At 38.8% G+C, this 17,198-nt stretch overlaps 1 protein-coding gene across 9 annotated transcripts in view; it reads left to right on the forward strand.

Annotated features, from left to right (window-relative positions):
• The window catches only part of ZCCHC6 (zinc finger CCHC-type containing 6), a 57,476-nt gene that overhangs the window by 34,090 nt on the left and 6,188 nt on the right, over positions 1-17,198 (forward strand). For 7 of the 9 annotated variants that reach the window (XM_023743551.1, XM_023743552.1, XM_023743550.1 and 4 more), the window contains 11 exons: positions 1,241-1,344; positions 2,989-3,078; positions 3,480-3,593; positions 4,022-4,099; positions 4,728-4,905; positions 6,558-6,605; positions 6,685-6,776; positions 8,706-8,821; positions 10,287-10,612; positions 12,656-12,732; positions 13,124-13,187. In XM_023743551.1, coding sequence (XP_023599319.1) covers positions 1,241-1,344; positions 2,989-3,078; positions 3,480-3,593; positions 4,022-4,099; positions 4,728-4,905; positions 6,558-6,605; positions 6,685-6,776; positions 8,706-8,821; positions 10,287-10,612; positions 12,656-12,732; positions 13,124-13,187 — 1,287 coding nt within the window. The remainder of the gene's footprint in view (positions 1-1,240; positions 1,345-2,988; positions 3,079-3,479; positions 3,594-4,021; positions 4,100-4,727; positions 4,906-6,557; positions 6,606-6,684; positions 6,777-8,705; positions 8,822-10,286; positions 10,613-12,655; positions 12,733-13,123; positions 13,188-17,198) is intronic. The other 2 variants (XM_023743555.1, XM_006102126.3) reach the window with 2 other exon arrangements.

Consider the following 17,198-nt stretch of genomic DNA (forward strand, 5'->3'; position numbering starts at 1 on the left):
ACCCAAGGACAGAGCAGAAAGACCTTATCCAGGTCCAAGTGGTCCGAAAAGGAAAAGAAGATCAGATTCAAAGGAAAATTTCTTAGATTTGGTACCTACAAGTAGGAAATAAGTAAGGGTTCGGGCTGATGTCTGGGTACTTGGGAAATGGGAATATTTGCAGAGAACACCAGTGTGGAGGTGTTTAGTTTGCCATGAAGGTATAATCTCCAAGAGGTAGCACTCTAGTAAGAAACTAAAAATATGGAATTGTCAATCAGGATTATAGAACAAAATAGAAGTTTTGCATTGAAAGCCTTAAAGAGAGAGAAGTAGAGAAGCGAAGAAAGAGAAAAGTAAAGAGGCCAAGGTAATTGTTGTTTGAGAGAAATTGAGGACTACACTTTAATTTCTGTGTGTAGAAATTAAGGAAGGACACTGAAAAAGGAGCCATTGGAATAAAACCAGGATGTGCTGTGAATTCAAAGTCCTAGAGGATGGGCTTATAAGTGTCATTAAGGTTAACAGTGTCAAGTTCTGGAATGGGAAGTAGGTGAAGAAAAGGCTGTCTACTTTAGAGGCAGTATAGCAGAGTAATTGGGGCGGGGGGGTCTGGAATCAAACTCTCTTGGTTTTAAATCTTGGCTCCCCCACTTGCTGGCTATGTGATCTCAAAAAGTCACTCAACCTCGTTATTAGCACTCAGTTACTCATCTATAAAGTGGGAATAACAATAAAGTTAAGTATACATCCATATTGATATTTATAAATAAAAGCCTAAGCAACCAGTCGCTATCACGCGCACTGACCGCCTGGGGGGCATACGTTCAACTCAGGTCAGTGTGCTCCCACAGCGGGAGCATCGCTCAGCCAGAAGCCGGGCTCATGGCTGGCGAGCGCAGATGTGGCGGTGGGTGCCTCTCCCACCTCCGTGGCAGTGCTTCCCACCCAGCCATTGGCAGGTGCAGCAGGGCTGGAATGAACGGGAGCATTGCCCAGCCCCAGCTCAGGCTCCTCCCCAGCCAACTTGCTTCACACACTGCTACATCCCTTGGGGGATGTCAGACTGCCAGTTTCGGCCTGATCCCCATAGGCCCCGTAGGTAGGTCTGACATCCCCCAAGAAGTCCTGGATTGCAAAAGGGAGCAGGTCAGGCTGAGGGACCCCACCAGTGCACAAATCCATGCACCGGGCCTCTGGTATTCACATAAGAGCTTCTGTGCTCAGCTGTATTTAATGACACTCTCTTGTTTCAACCTAGGTCTGAGAAACATCTTGCCTATTACAACAGCAAAGGTGCCAATTGTAAAGTTCTACCATTTGAGAAGTGGTCTGGAAGTGGACATCAGTTTGTATAACACATTGGTAAGATATAGCGGCTTCTCTAGGGAGATTAAGGGAAACAAATGTCTCTTAAGCCATTCATTCCAATGCATTCATTCTTTCAGTAGTTATTAGTGCTTGCTCTGTGCCTGGCAGTGATGTGAGGCTGGGGATATAACAGAGAATTAAGTTAATATTAATATTCATTTGAAATTAGGTCAGAGTGGCAGGCGCTTTTGTTTGGCTTGAACTTTTTTAATTTTGGAGAGTGTGTGTGTGTGTGTGTGTGTGTGTGTGTATATCTGTTTCACACTTGGTTTGTTTCAGGGCTTTATAGCACCTCTCTGGCCCCTAAGGGCAATGCCAGGGCAGGTTGGGGGAATCATCCATCTACTTACAGGAAACTGATTTTTTTTAATTTTACTTAAATTCTTTATTGTTGAAAATATTACATATGTCTCCATTTTTCCCCCATTGACCTCTCCCCGGCTGCTCCCACTCCCTAGCACATGACCTCACCCCCTCCCCTACTGTCTGTGTCCATTGGTTATGCTTATATGCATGCATACAAGTCCTTTGGTTGATCTCTTACACACACACACACGCGCACACACACACACACACACACACCTTCCCTCTGAGCTTTGACTGGTCTGTTCAATGTTTCTACATCTCTGGATCTATTTTTGTTGATCAGTTTAGGTTGTTCATTATATTCAGGAAACTGATTATTTTAATACCCCTTATTTTTTAGGAATGTTAACACTAAGGACATCTATGAATATATATATAAAACCCTAAGCAACTGGTCGACTGTTTGACCAGTTGTTATGACGCGCACTGACCAAAAGGGGGCAGATGCTCAACGCAGGAGCTGCCCCCTGGTAGTCATTGCACTCCCACAGCGGAAGCACCGCTCAGCTGACCAACGGGTGCCAGACACCGGGCTCATGGCTGGCAAGCACAGCTTCGGCAGCATGATCTTCTCCCATCTCCATGGCAGCGCTACCAAGCAGCGGCAGGTGCAGCTTGGCCATGATGAGCGGGAGCAGTGCGGCGCCCTGCCCAGGCTCAGGCTCCTCCCCAGCTGCTTGCCACTTCAGGCACTACTACATCCCTTGGGGGATTTTGACCTGATCCCGGCAACCGGCAGTCCGACATCCCCGAGGGGCCCCAGATTGTAAGAGGGTGTAGGCTAGGCTAAGGGACCCCACCAGTGCACACTGGGTCTTCTATTATTAACATAATGGAAATCATGAAATCAAATGTCATTTACAATTCTTTTTTTTTTTAAATATGTTTTATTGATTTTACAGAGAAGAAGGGAGAGGGATAGAGAGTTAGAAACATCGATGAGATAAAAACATCGAACAGCTGCCTCCTGCACGCCCCCTGCTGGGGATGTGCCCGCAACCAAGGTACATGCCCTTGACCAGAATCGAACCTGGGACCCTTCAGTCCGCAGGCCAACGCTCTATCCACTGAGCCAAACCGGTTAGGGCTCATTTACAATTCTTAATTATTATCTCTTAAGTTACTGAAGCTTATTTGGGGGTAAGAAATATTCGTTTTAGTCTAAGTGTGTTTATTCTAAAATGAATTACAGTGTAAATCTTTTCAGAATATTCTAGCTTAAAACTTTTTCTTCTAAATGATAGCCTTATAGTATAATTTCCTTTTTAACAGGCCCTTCATAACACAAGGCTTTTATTTGCTTATTCAGCCATTGATCCCAGAGTGAAATATTTATGCTATACCATGAAAGTTTTTACAAAGGTGAGTATGCTTTCAGTTGTACCTTATTAGGAAACTTTATTGCATCTTCAGACCTTGTTGAAAACATGTCTTTTTTTTTTTTTTTTTAAGACTAGCCATGTCAAAAGCTTCTTTTAACTATTTGGGAAGCCCTACTCAGCAAGCTAAAATTTTGTCTTAAATTTTACATGATTATCTGATCTTGCTGTGACTGATTGTTCCACTGCTTTGTTGGGTTCTTTGTTTTATTTGGGGTTTTGTTTTTTTTCTTATTTGGTTTTGTTGGCGTATTTTAGCATTTGAAAATGTAATTTTTATATTAATGCCCTGTAGAAGCACTTACTTTTAGTGATAATAGAATAGCTGCAAGCAGAAAACATTGGTAATCTTTCCTTTGTGATCTTCATTTTCCTTCCCTCCAGATGTGTGATATTGGTGATGCATCCAGAGGCAGCTTATCATCATATGCATACACACTTATGGTGCTATATTTTCTCCAGCAGAGGAAACCACCAGTCATTCCTGTCCTTCAAGAGGTATTAATAAAGTAAATTCTATTTCTTATCTGTAAAACTGGGTGATATTTTGAGCCTTCTTTTTTCTCAAAAATTCTGTGGTTCTGGCCCAGCCAGCATGGCTCAGTGCTTGAGCATCAACCTATGAATCAGGAGGTTATGGTTTGATTCCCGGTCAGGGCACATGCCCAGGGTATGGGCTCAATCCCCAGTGCGGGGGGGGGGGGGGGGGGGAGTGGCGTGCAGGAGGCAGCCAATCAATGATTCCCTGTCATCACTGATGTTTCTATCTCTCTCTCTTCCTCTCTCCCTTTCTCTCTGAAATCAATTAAAATCTATTTTTGAAAAATTCTCTGGTTCTATAGTTAAAATTTTAACAATTTTTCTAAAGTTTTGTATCAGTGCATTAAGTTTGTAATCCATACTAATAGTTTAAAAATTAATTGCAGATATACAAAGGTGAAAAGAAACCTGAAATATTTGTTGATGGCTGGAATATTTATTTTTTTGATCAAATAGATGAACTGGTACGTATTTTAATAGTAAAGATTTTTTTCTTACATCCTTGACTAAAAGTTAGCTATACTACGCTGTAGTATAGATAGATGGTCAACAACTATATTATCATTTGCTATATTTATTTATATTATGATAGTATAAACAAAACAAACAAAAAAAAACAAAAAAACTAGCATATACAGATGTTTCCTTTGAAGTTGAAAACATTTTTAAGCCAGGTGAGTTTTTAGGGACTATATCCAAGTTCTTTAATGCCTAATAATTTCAAATAATTTGGTAGTTTTTTCCAAATAAATGAATATTTGCTCTGTAATTTCTGTACATAACTTGGAAAGACTTATAATTATCACCAAGGCTCTTGAAGTTTATTTCAAGATTCTTCAACTAGCATGCATTCTGAGGTTTGACATTAAAAACCCTGAGCTCTCCCTATCCCAAGTCATAGGGTGAAGATTAATAAACTCAGGTAGGTGTTATTTTAAAATGTAAAAGAAAAGTTATGTAATTACATATTTTGTGTATTTAAACTGTAGTTAATTTGAAATAAGCCCATATTTACTTCATAAGATATAAGTGAATATTGACATTAACACTTTACTATAGGGCATGATATCCCTTGTTTTCTTCTGTTTCTAGCCCACCTATTGGCCAGAATATGGAAGTAATACAGAATCTGTTGGGCAGCTCTGGTTGGGACTTCTTCGTTTCTACACAGAGGACTTTGATTTTAAAGAACATGTTATTAGCATCAGAAGAAAAAGTCTGCTTACAACTTTTAAGAAACAGTGGACCTCAAAATACATTGTTATTGAAGGTACAAATAAGATCAAAACTTAAAGTTGCATAGAATGTAGAGTTTGAATTAAGAGGGCATTGTTCTTCATCTCTCCAGGAGGGCAGCCCGGAGCCACTGATTAGGGTGTGCAGTGCACCATTCCGTTACTGCCTGCGTCAGGTGGAGGCATCTGTTTCCCACCTAAACACTTACTTTTAAATGATGGATGCCTTTATGTGGATCCTCTCACATTATGTCTTTGGTCACCATGACAGATCTTTTATTATCATTGAACACTTAGTAGACATAAGCCAGCTTCAAAATAAATGACTTTTAAAACCTTCCTAATAAGAGTGAATTTTCAACATCTTTATTTGCTATTAATGGAGGGTTTTTACCTATCAGGAGTCATATCACCTAAATAATGTGTTACTCTAGGTCAGCAACTTTCAACCTTTTTCATCTCATGGCACACATAAACTAATTACTAAAATTCTGCAGCACACCAAAAAATATATTTTTGTGTCGATTTGGCAAAAAAAAAAAATTGGTATAATTTTGACTCATTCACATCAAATGGCTATTGTGCTGGCTGTTGTCATATTTTTATTTGACAGTCTAAGGGAAAAGAGGTCAGTCCCCCTGACTACGTCAAGTATCGCATGTTTTAAAATTCATGTGGCAACAAATGGGTTGAAAATCGCTGCTCTAGGTTAAACTTTTATCTACCTATTGATAGTCTTATAATGTGAAAATATGTAAAATGGAATTCAAATCACAATGGGTTGATCCCCCTCCAAAGATTTTGGAATGGTTTTTGTTTTGTTGTGTTGTGTTTTTTGCTTTCTTGAATATGTTTTTAAGCATTTACAGGAAATAATTAAATTAAATATCTACACATTATGTTTCACTTATGAATTATCATGAGTGTAAATTTATTTTAAATCATTTATAAAGTATTTTGATTTAGAAAGCATGCTTTATCCCCATTTATTTTATGAACCAGTTTATTCAGATCCCACATACATCTTTGACATCAGCAGCTTTTGTATCCTTCCTACCACTTTCTGGATCATCTAACAAATAGTGTTCCAGAACACAACAGATATCCACTCATCTAAGATGTTTGAGTGAAAATATTTAAGATCATATGGAAATTCTTATATGAAGCCTTTACTAGAAATTGAGATCCAAGTAGCTATTGCTATGTGTGTTTTAATTTATCACTTGAGTGCATTCTGTGATATCCATGATGAATTATTTTCTAAAGTGGTCTTTAAAAAGCTTATTAATTGGCGGGAACATTTAGTGCTAAAATGTTTTAAATATATTTGTGACCTCTATATACATTCAAAAACTAGCATTAAATAATGTCAGGCTAATGTTAATCTTCTCCAAATAGTATTTTATTGTTCAAAATAAAGCAACTCTTCATAATGTGAAAGATTTTATAAGAATTCAAATATAAAGCAACACGCTCTTTTCTGATGGACACTTTTGAGAAAAAAACTTGCCTTGTAGTTGGGAATATATATTACTTAACTATATAACAAATTTGAAGATCATTAAGAAGGTAGTTATTTAATACTTTTAATAATGATAAATTATGTAACACTTGTTATATAAACCATTTATTGTATGAATAGTGGCATTTTCCATTTGATTATCTTATTCTCATTTTTTTTACTTAGATCCCTTTGATTTGAATCATAATCTTGGAGCTGGATTATCAAGGAAAAGTAAGTTAACTTTGTTTATAAATATTCATGTGATCTCTTTTTAATTCACCTACTTGAGCTCTTTTTCTTTTCTTTTTAGTGACCAATTTTATAATGAAAGCATTTATTAATGGTAGAAGAGTATTTGGTATTCCAGTCAAAGGATTTCCAAAGGACTACCCCTCAAAAATGGTAAGCATCTGTTGGACATAAAAAAAAAATAAAAACAGCCGAAACCGGTTTGGCTCAGTGGATAGAGCGTCGGCCTGCGGACTGAAAGGTCCCAGGTTCGATTCCGGTCAAGGGCATGTACCTGGGTTGCGGGCACATCCCCAGTAGGAGATGTGCAGGAGGCAGCTGATCGATGTTTCTCTCTCATCGATGTTTCTAACTCTCTATCTCTCTCCCTTCCTCTCTGTAAAAAATCAATAAAATATAAAAAAAAATAAAAACAATTCTGAAAGCATTTAATTTGTACACATTACTTCAGTAATAACTTAAATATTCTGAATATCTGGTGAGTCTAGCCACCAAGATGAACAATTACAACACAAATCCCTAAAAACCCTTTCTAAAACATCCCTGCTTTTGGGGGCTTGCCTGAGGTGGGAATGGTGGGGTGGGGAAGGGGGGGTCAGTTGGAGAAAAGGGAGACATATGTAAAACTTTAGACAATAAATACATTTTTTTAAAAAATCCCTGCTCTGAGACAATTCATCAGGAGAATGGGGAAAAATAGCCAGAGGTGTAGTTTGGGTGTAGTTTGGGTGGGAAGATTTATAATTTTGGTGCTGCTGCTTTTCCTTGGTAAGACATATAGGTGGCATTGCTGCACCACCAGCATTGAGCTCCATGCCAGCCTCAGCCAAGCCATTTGCACATGCCTAAGGGCATCCATATGAAGTCTAGACTTTCCTTTGTTTGTTTATTACTGTACTTGCAAAGAGTAATAAATCCCTTAATGGGACGGTGCTGCCTGTACTAGAACTGTCTGTTCTCATATAAACTAATGCTCAGGTTTCTATTGAGCCGCACTCATTAAAAACAAAATTGCATTATAAACATAACGTATTTCAGTTATTATTATTATCCTCACCCAAGGATATATTTTACTGATTTGAGGGGGGGGGGAGGGACAAGGGGGAGAGAGAGAGAAACATTGATGTATGAGAAAAACATCTATTGGTTGCCTCCTGTCTGAGTATCGAACCTGAAACCCAGGTATGTGCCCTGACCAGGAATTGAACTGTCAACCCTTCAGTGCATGGGACGATGCTCCAACCAACTGAGCCACACCAGCTAGAGCAGAGCTAGAGGGTTTTATGTTTAAAATAAAGTTATTCTTTTTCTGCATTAGTCTTCTGAATATACTTTTAATGAACCTTAACTGTTTTGTGTGTAGCAATATTCAGCATTTGATTACATGTGAACGTCTAGTTGTAGATATTGCTGTGGTAGTCTGTCAGTGCTTCTGAAACTTGTCCAAACATATCACCTGGGGATTTTGTTAAATGCAGATTCTGACTCAGGAGGACTTTGCATTTCTTACAAGCTCCCAGGTGATGCTGATGCTGCTGGTCCCCCACCTTCATTTCAGTGGTAAAGGGGCTAGAGTCCAGACCATTGTCTTTCCTTTCTTCTGATATTTCCCTTCAGAAACCACAATGAAATAAAGCAACAGCACATAGCCTCTTTATTTTTCTCTGTAATCTGTATATGCAAATCATGTTCCTCAATTCATTAGGTGTTAGCTTTTCTCTTTTTTTAGAGCAAGGAAACTTTTGTACCTGGACTCAGCTCCCTCCAAGTCCTGGGGCAGCTGACTTCTGGGCTATGTGATGCTCTTATATTTAGAAGTGCTGGGGAAAAGCTACCTTTGTGGTTAAGGATAAACAGAGTGCTGTGTGATGAAAAGGACTACATAAAATTGGAGTTTAGGTAAAATCCTGATTTAGACCTCATAATGGTTTTAGATTTGAAATTAACCAGTATAAATAATAGGTATTAAGTTAATGGTAATGTTGATGTTGAGATATAAGATACCTGATTGCTGTCGGGTTAGTTTTTGTGTTTTGATCTCATAGTAATACTTCATATTTGTATATATTTATGTTTTTCTAGGAGTACTTTTTTGATCCAGATGTGCTAACTGAAGGACAGTTGGCCCCAAATGATAGATGTTGCCGAATTTGTGGGAAAATTGGACACTTCATGAAGGACTGCCCTTTGAGGAGAAAGTAAGTAAATGTTCAAAAGTGGTGGTTTTGATTTTATGCTCTTAATGTACCAGTTTTTAAATGAGGTTCTATTGTAACAGAAAATAAACTTTTAGGAAATTCAGCAGTTCTCAGGTAAATTTAAGGTTTTTTTAATGAAAATTAGGTGATTTAAAATATGGCCTTACATACAGATAATGAGAATTGACTCCAGTGTAACGGCGACAGTCTCTCAGGCCTGGTCCCTTTTCCTAATATTGGTCATGGCCCTAATCATTACTCAATCATCTGGTTATCGGCCTCTCCAGTTGGGATGGAAGAGAAAAGAGGAAACTAAAATTCTTCCTTTACAGCAGTGAGAACTTCAGAATCATTTCAGTCAATGAAAAGTAAAATTGGTTCCTTCAGGATGTCAATTACACTTCTAATGTACAATAACAGGCGTGCCATGTTGGGATTGGGACTCACTGACAATGTCTCGGACTATAAGACCCTTTCACTTGTACACAGTTTTACTTGTACACCTTAATATTGCTATGGTGACCTACTCAGCTTGGTGACCATGCTTTCTGCTGTTTGCAGGAGGACAGAGGGACATGGTTTTGGATGCTCACTTTGAACATATTGTTTGGGGTGGTAGTGGTGCTTTTACTTGGATGATAATATGCTCATTTAAAAACAGGTTATCATCTCCCTGGCTGGTGTTACTCAGTGCTTAGAGCATCGGCCCTGGGACCAAAGGGTCATGGGTTTGATACCCAGTCAAAGTCATGTACCTGGGTAGCAGGTTGGATCCTTGGCCCTTGTCAGGACACATATGGGCGGCAACCAATAATGTGTCTCTCTCACATTGATGTTTCTCTCTCCTCCCACTTTCCACTCTCTAAAAATCAATGGGAAAATATATTTGGGTAAGGATTAACCAAAAACAAACAACAACAACAAAAATAAAACAAGTCATCATCTGAAATTTAAGGCTCTTATTTAGTACATATTTGTTTTTTACTCAAGTAATATAGTCACTGGTCATGGGCAAGAAAAAAATGATTTTAATATTTTAAGACCCAGATCTCCTTACAACCATCACTTGCTTGTGAACCTATTTCCTTCTGGTCCCTTGTCTAGGCATGTGAATGAATGTATTTAAAGTTTCACATCTCAAATTTCCAGTGTCTAGTAAAGAATGCTAAGCAGGCCAGAAAGGTTCTAAAAAAATCACCCCAAGGACAAGTTTCATTACATCAATATCAAGGAGTTCCACTAATTGGTTTTAGAGCACTGGAGAAATTGTGAAAATAAAAAGGGAAAACACCCTTAAGCCCTGAGGTTGCTTCTTAGTAGAAAAAAATAGATTTAAGTTTGTTAAATTCTGGGGTTGCCCTTTAATGCCTTCTGTTTCTCATTATTTTCTAAACCTGGAATTGTCTTATTTTGTTAGAATTCTGTTTGGATTTTTTTCCTACCAGTATTATATCATTTTCTACAGAGTGAGGCGACGGCGAGATCAGGAAGATACCCCAAACCAAAGATACCCTGAGAACAAGGACAAAAGAAGCAAAGATGACAAAGAAGTTCAAAACAAGTGTGCAGAGAGGGAGGTGTCCTCAAAAGAGGAGAAGCCCGTGCAGTACACGCCTCAGAAAGCCAAGCCGGTGAAGGCAGTTGTCGATCTGGGGAGAGAGAAGATGCTCAGGCCGTCGGCGGAAAAGTGGAAGAGACAGGATGACAAAGACTTGAGAGAAAAACGTTGTTTTATTTGTGGACGAGAGGGGCACATTAAAAAGGAATGCCCACAGTTCAAAGGCTCTCCAGGTATGCACACCAGTCACACTTTGATGTTCCCAATCACATCTCAAGGGAAATCTTTTTAGAGTTCTGTACTATTTATTTCTTTAACAAATCTAATGACTCAAAAAGATTTTTTTTTTTTTAAGAAAGTGAGATTCCCTCTCCTCCTTTAATTCTTATCTCATGTAAGTCTTAAACACTTAATTCCTTGTTTTATTTAGAAGCTTATGAAAGTAATTTGGTTGACTTTTTAAATAAGATTATCAATAAAATGAAAACCTGGTCATTCCCAGTACCTAAAAAATGTAGCCTAAGTGACCATAAGACAAACTGTAACTTGAGCTTCGCTACTCAGTGTGGGCACTTTTGAAGTTGAAGCACTGCCCAGCCATGGAGGATGCCAAACTGTGTGTTCACTGGGCCACATGTATTTCTATTTAAATACATAACATGCACATGCGTGGAAAAGGGACTATAAGGAAATAGGTTATACAGTTAATAGTGGTTCTAACTGCAGAGGAGAATTAAGGAGGCATTTGTCTTTGGATTTTATCATTGAAATATTTTTCTGCAATAAGTATGATTATGATGAGGAAAAACATAAGTCAGTAGTTCAAAATCATCCATTATCTTGCCTCTTTAAGTTGTTGGATCTGAATTGACACATTATCTTAAATGGCTCAAATATTTAAGGTACCTTTTTGACAGACTAGTAAGAGTAAGGGTGCCTTTGTATATATATATAAGCAGTTTATACACTTTCACTTTTTTTAGAACAAATCTGTGAATGTGGATGAAATATGGTTAGTTTAGAAAAGAGACTCTAAGACATAATTTTTTTTATTAAAATAGTAACCCTATTTCTGTCCTCAACTGTATATGTTTGTGAACAGCATACAAAAGTTAGCACTGCTGATAGTTTCCTTAAGGTGTTCATTCCAGTGTTTATTGTTCCTGGAACACTAATAACCTCTTCCCCAGTTCATTAAATCAGCAATATGGTGTCTCTTTCTTTTTTGTCTCTTTCTTTTTAAAACAAGAAACTTATAGATCACCTGTACTTTCTTTTTCCAAAAAGAAGCTTTATATGCAAAGGAGTATATTTTTAAATTAATTATTGATTTTAAAATAGGACTTAAAACATTTATGAAAGATACACCTTGCCCTACTTCTAAAGAACTCAAACTCAAGCTTTTTTGCCCTAATGTGGGACAAATGCCAGAATAACATGATTTTCTTTTATATGAGATAAATATAATTATGAGAATTCAAAATAATAGCAATAACTGACATTCACTGAGTGCTTAATATAGACCAGGCACTATTTTAACTACATGGGTAAGTTCATGTAATTTTCACCACAACCCCATCAAATGTAGTATTATTGATATCCCCAGTTTACAGATGAGGAAACTGTAAACAGTGTAGATGAGATGTAATAAAGTTTTACCACAGTTATTTTTGTAGGCCACCATTCAGAGGAACTCAAGGTCTGTGTTACTAATAGCTGAAGCACATTGTCATTGTGTTCCTTTTTGGTACAACGGAGTGGTGAAGGAATGCCCCTGCGGTCCCCAGCATGGATGGATTGCTTCTTTTTAGCTAGAAGCAAGTTTTAAGTTGTCTAATAGTGAAGCTCTCAAAACAATTAGAGCAGTGATTCTGTCAGGCTGTGACAGCAGCAGATCAGAGGGGAAGGGGACATGGGGGGGGGGGGGGGCGCGGTATAATCCAACCAAAGCAGAAGCATTGGTCTTGGTTACTTCAGAATGCAGTATGTACAGTTTAAGTCAAGTAGTCATATTATAAAATTAAAATAAGAAGGGAAGAGTGGGCTGGAGTGTGGTGAATTTTTTCCAGTTGCAATGAAAAATAATTAGCTGCTGCTTCCTATCTAAGAGTTCTGCTGCTCCCTCTCATTTCTGCAAATACATTATTATTTTGTCCACGCAATATATTCAGTAGAGCTTCTGTCATATCAGCAGACAAGCTTTCTGTGCAAGTTTGAAAACAGGGCTACTGCTTTCAATTTAAAGTAGGAACAAAAAGTGCCGATTTCTTTCTTAGGTATGTTTAAATCACATTGGGTATGTGGATCCCCTTCTTCACCTAGTACTTTGAGACCAACTGAAACATTTGTTCAGGTAAACCTAGCTCAAACCTAAGCAAGAAGGCCTTCCAGCATCTGTCTAGTCAGCAAACCTTTACTGGGTGCTAGCAGCTCTGTGCCAGGTCCTCAAGGTGTGCCGGGTCCTCGAGGTGCTGGGCAGGCCCTGGCCCTCACTCCTTCCTTCTGGCTAACCCCCCGGCTCCCTCCCTCTGCCCTCAGCACAGTGTGGTGAGGAGGCTTGCTGTGCCCGGGATGGCAGGGCGTGCTTTAAGGATCCCTGCATATGTGTCTTGCTTTTCAGTAACTTGCAAAATTCTGCCACCCACATGCCTAATTTCAGCTCTCGTTGGATATGGTTACAGTTTTAAAGCTCTTTCAGATGCTATTCCTTTCAATTTTGTAAACCAGTGTATTTCATTTTTTAGGCAGTGCTTTTACATGAAGACAAAAAGAAACAAAAAGCAACTATATTTTTGAGTCCCCAGTCAGGTATGTGGGTTGAAAACAACAAATGTGTGTTCTTTTACTTACTGCATAGTTACCACATGCCTTTTGAGACACTTCTTTTGAATAAGTGGTTTTAACAGGGATTGGACATCAGAATCACTTGGGGAACTTTTAAAAATACAGTTACCCTGCCCCTCCTTCATCTCCTAAATCAGATTCTTCAAGGATTAGGCTTGGGCCTGTGTATTTTTTTAATTTTATAGGTGATTCTTATACCATCCCTGAGAAGGAACCATAGTCTTGAATTATTTGTTCCTCTTCCATGCTTTTTGTTTCTGCTTTGAAATTGCCACTGTGTTGTCAACAGCGTAATCTCTTCATGGAGATTATTCACTGCACCAAAGTAAGGAAAGAAAGTAATTATTGGTCTGAACTCCACTCTCTCTCTCTCACTAAGTCATTTATTCATTCCTTCAGCAAATATTTAAGGCCAACACCCACCCACTGAGGATACAGCATAGCCCCTTCTCTCATTCTAGTCAGAGGAGATACATAAACATTTCATGTGGTGACAGGTGCTAAGAAATATAAAGCAGGAAAAGGGAAACAGAATGTTGGAGAGGGAGGTGGCCTTTCTCATAAAGTAACTTTTAAATTTAAGCAAAGAATCAAGGAAGGGGCAAGTCAGTGGGAAATTGGAGTTCGACTGTTACAGCAGAACCAAAAACAGTTTTTGTCCTCCTGGGTCACTGAGTGGAATAAGCAGGAAAGGGTGGTAAGAGGTGAGGTCAGGGTAGATGGGTCTGGATCATGTAGCACCTATCGATGACATTAAGTGAGGACTTTTACTGTATTTTGAAGGTGGCATCTTCAAACATAATTTTTGAGGGTTGGATAACAAAGTATAAATCAAAGATGCCACTATGATATTTGGCCTGAGCAACCAGAAGAATAGAGGTTGAATTTTCTCTGCTTGGAGAGCATATTGGGGGGAGAAAGAGAGTTTAGTTTTAGAAACCTAAGTTTAAGAAACTGACTAGATATCTAGGTAGAGATGCCGAGTAGCCAATTGGATATACATCCTGGCCTTTAGAGCAGGAGATATAAATTTTAATATCAGTGTAATTGTTGATATAAATTTTAATATCAGTGTAATTGTACTTAGGCCTGGGTCTGAGTGAGATCACCTAGAAAGTAAATGCAGATAGAAAAGAAAAGCATTTAGATGCTCAGGTGGAAAATAAAGGAGACAGAAAAAATGGTCAATGAGAGAGCAGAAGCAGCAATAGAGCTGGGTCCTGCCCTAAACCGGTTTGGCTCAGTGGATAGAGCATCGGCCTGCGGACTGAAGGGTCCCAGGTTTGGTTCCGGTCAAGGGCATATACCTTGGTTTCGGGCACATCCCCAGTAGGGGGTGTGCAGGAGGCAGCTGATATTTCTCTCTCATCGATGTTTCTAACTCTCTATCCCTCTCCCTTCCTCTCTGTAAAAAATCAATAAAATATATTTTTTGAGAGAGAGAGGAGAGAGAGAGAGAGAGAGAGCGAGCTGGGTCCTGGAATTCAAATGGAGGAAGTTCCTCAAAGAGAAGGGAATTGTGTGAGTTGCTGCTCATAGGTCTGCTGCAGCTATAGACTGAGAATTAAGCCCTGGACTTGGCAATGCAGAAGTCACTGGTGACTTTGAAAAGAGCTGTTTCTTTGGCATGCAAGGGAGAAAAACCTGATTACCAGGAGTTCTGGTGAGAAATGCTGGGAGAGGAATTGTAGGCAACGTGACTTCAGCTGTGGGCACAAAGTGTCAGGTCCCCGGGTCTGTGGACAGGTGCTGAAAGGGAGGGGACGCTGGAAGGCTCTGCAGGCCTTTTCCTGGAGTTTCAATAGTGCTTTTGAGTCTTGAAACAGAAGGGAGGAAATTGAAGCAGAAAAGAAAAATAAAGTAACTTTAACATACTAGTTTTTTCAGCTTTTTTAGTACAAAAGGATGAAACTATAAATTTGATGCAAACATTCTGACTTCTGGCCTGTTGATATCCTTAGTAACTTTGCTTAAAAATGCCTGTCAGTCTTTCACCGCTCCCCTTTCCTCCTCTCTCCCTCTCTCATCTTGTCCAATAAAGTCGTTTTAAAGGAGGGAAATTATATAAGCATGTATAGTCTTTTGAACTTGATTGTATAATTTATGAGAAAATTTGGAAATTTTAAAACTTCATTAATGTAACCTGACATTTTTGTATGTCATGTCAACCCACATTTTGTATGCTCAGTTTGTACGTATCATATTATTGCTAATGCCTGTGTTAGTTACAGAGTGTCAAGGGTCTAAGCCAGTGGTTCTCAACCTTCTGGCCCTTTAAATACAGTGCCTCATGTTGTGACCCAACCATAAAATTATTTCCGTTGCTACTTCATAACTGTAATGTTGCTACTGTTATGAATCGTAATGTAAATATCTGATTTGCAGGATGGTTTTAGGCGACCCCTGTGAAAGGGTCGTTCGACCGCCAAAGGGGTCGTGACCCACAGGTTGAGAACCGCTGGACTCTAAGCTATCTCCCATAAATGTCAGTTACGGAGAAGTAGCACTCTCAGATCCTCAGCAGCCTCCTAAATCCTGCAGTAAAGAGAGCTCTCCCCTGGTCCACCAGCTGGTGCCAGGGCACAGTGATCTCACCTGGGAAGGCTAAGAAAGCTCCAGCGAGGAATGTTTGGTTGTCTCTACTTTGAATGTTAATAGGAGAAAAGTGCCAAGGTCAATTATCTCATATAAAATAATCTAAAAAGAAATAGGCATTTATTTTTATGATCTGTGAACTTGACTGGTGGTGGGTTTTTTAATAGTGTCAGACCTTTTTACAATCAAAATTTCAAAAGCATGGGGACTGAGGTTGACATACAGATGATTCAAAGAGAAGCACAAAGCTTCAAAGAATTGCCACCCTTACCCAAAAGGGGACTGGAATGCGTGAAAGGTAAAGACACAGGAGGCTCAGTGAGAAAATTCAGGAGCAGCTGTTTGCTGGGAAGGTTTTGTAATTGTTCTCCGTAGAATGCATGGACTTATAACCAAAAAAATACTACTGGGAAAACCCCCAAAATCAAATAGAAGTGAAATGAGAATAGAGCCCATTGTGAGATGATTTGATTGACAATGAGAGCAGCCATGAAAGAAGGATAAGGAAGTTGACAGGCTGTCCCTGGAAGCAACTTTGATTCAACAAATGAAAGCCTGTGGGAAACAGACTCGACCACAGTTAGGGGTTGTTTCTCATAGATCCTCTGGGTTTGAGGGTCACAAGGTTAGCATATGTAAACAAGCCAAGAGTTGTTTTTACAAGGGTCAGCCCTGAGCAAACATTTCCAGAACATGTTACATAGGAAAAATACTGATTCTTGCTTAGTTTAGATGTCCTTTTGGCCAAAGATGAAATGTCTTAAGAATATCAGCTCTGCAATCAGATTGCCTGGTATATTTTCTAGCTTTGTAATCTTGAAACACCTCCTTAGCCTCCACTTGCCTCAGTTTTCTTATCTGTTCTAAGGGATAATAAGAGTAATACCTGACTTGTAGGGATGTTGAGAAATCCATGTCAAAGCACTTAGAGCAGCGCCTGCAGACAGCAAGAACAGAGCAGAGGTTTGTGGTGGGTGGTGATTCATTGGTATTTCTGCAGGGCTATGTCAACATTGCTCCTGCTAAAGGCTTTACACATCTTGAAAGTAGAATTTTATTATAATATTTTTAAGTGCTGGAGGAATACAGATGTTAGACATTATAAAAATGGCATTACTGATTGGCAATAAGTTAGGATTTCTGTAATTATCTTCTAAGTAAGAAAATGACACTTATAAATCTTTTGAGCAACTGTAAAACTTAAATTTACTACAGAAAAAAAATTAATGTAATGCCAGAAAAAAAATAACAGTTATAGGTAGCTAAAATCTATCCTTTCCAAAAAAAATAAACTCTTCAAGTAAGTATATGACAGCTGTTAAGACTGTCAAACTTATTCATGATAAACTTACCCAAATTATATATGTTGTTATGAATGTG

This window comes from Myotis lucifugus, unplaced genomic scaffold (assembly GCF_000147115.1).
Source record: "Myotis lucifugus unplaced genomic scaffold, Myoluc2.0 scaffold_399, whole genome shotgun sequence".
NCBI lineage: Eukaryota > Metazoa > Chordata > Mammalia > Chiroptera > Vespertilionidae > Myotis > Myotis lucifugus.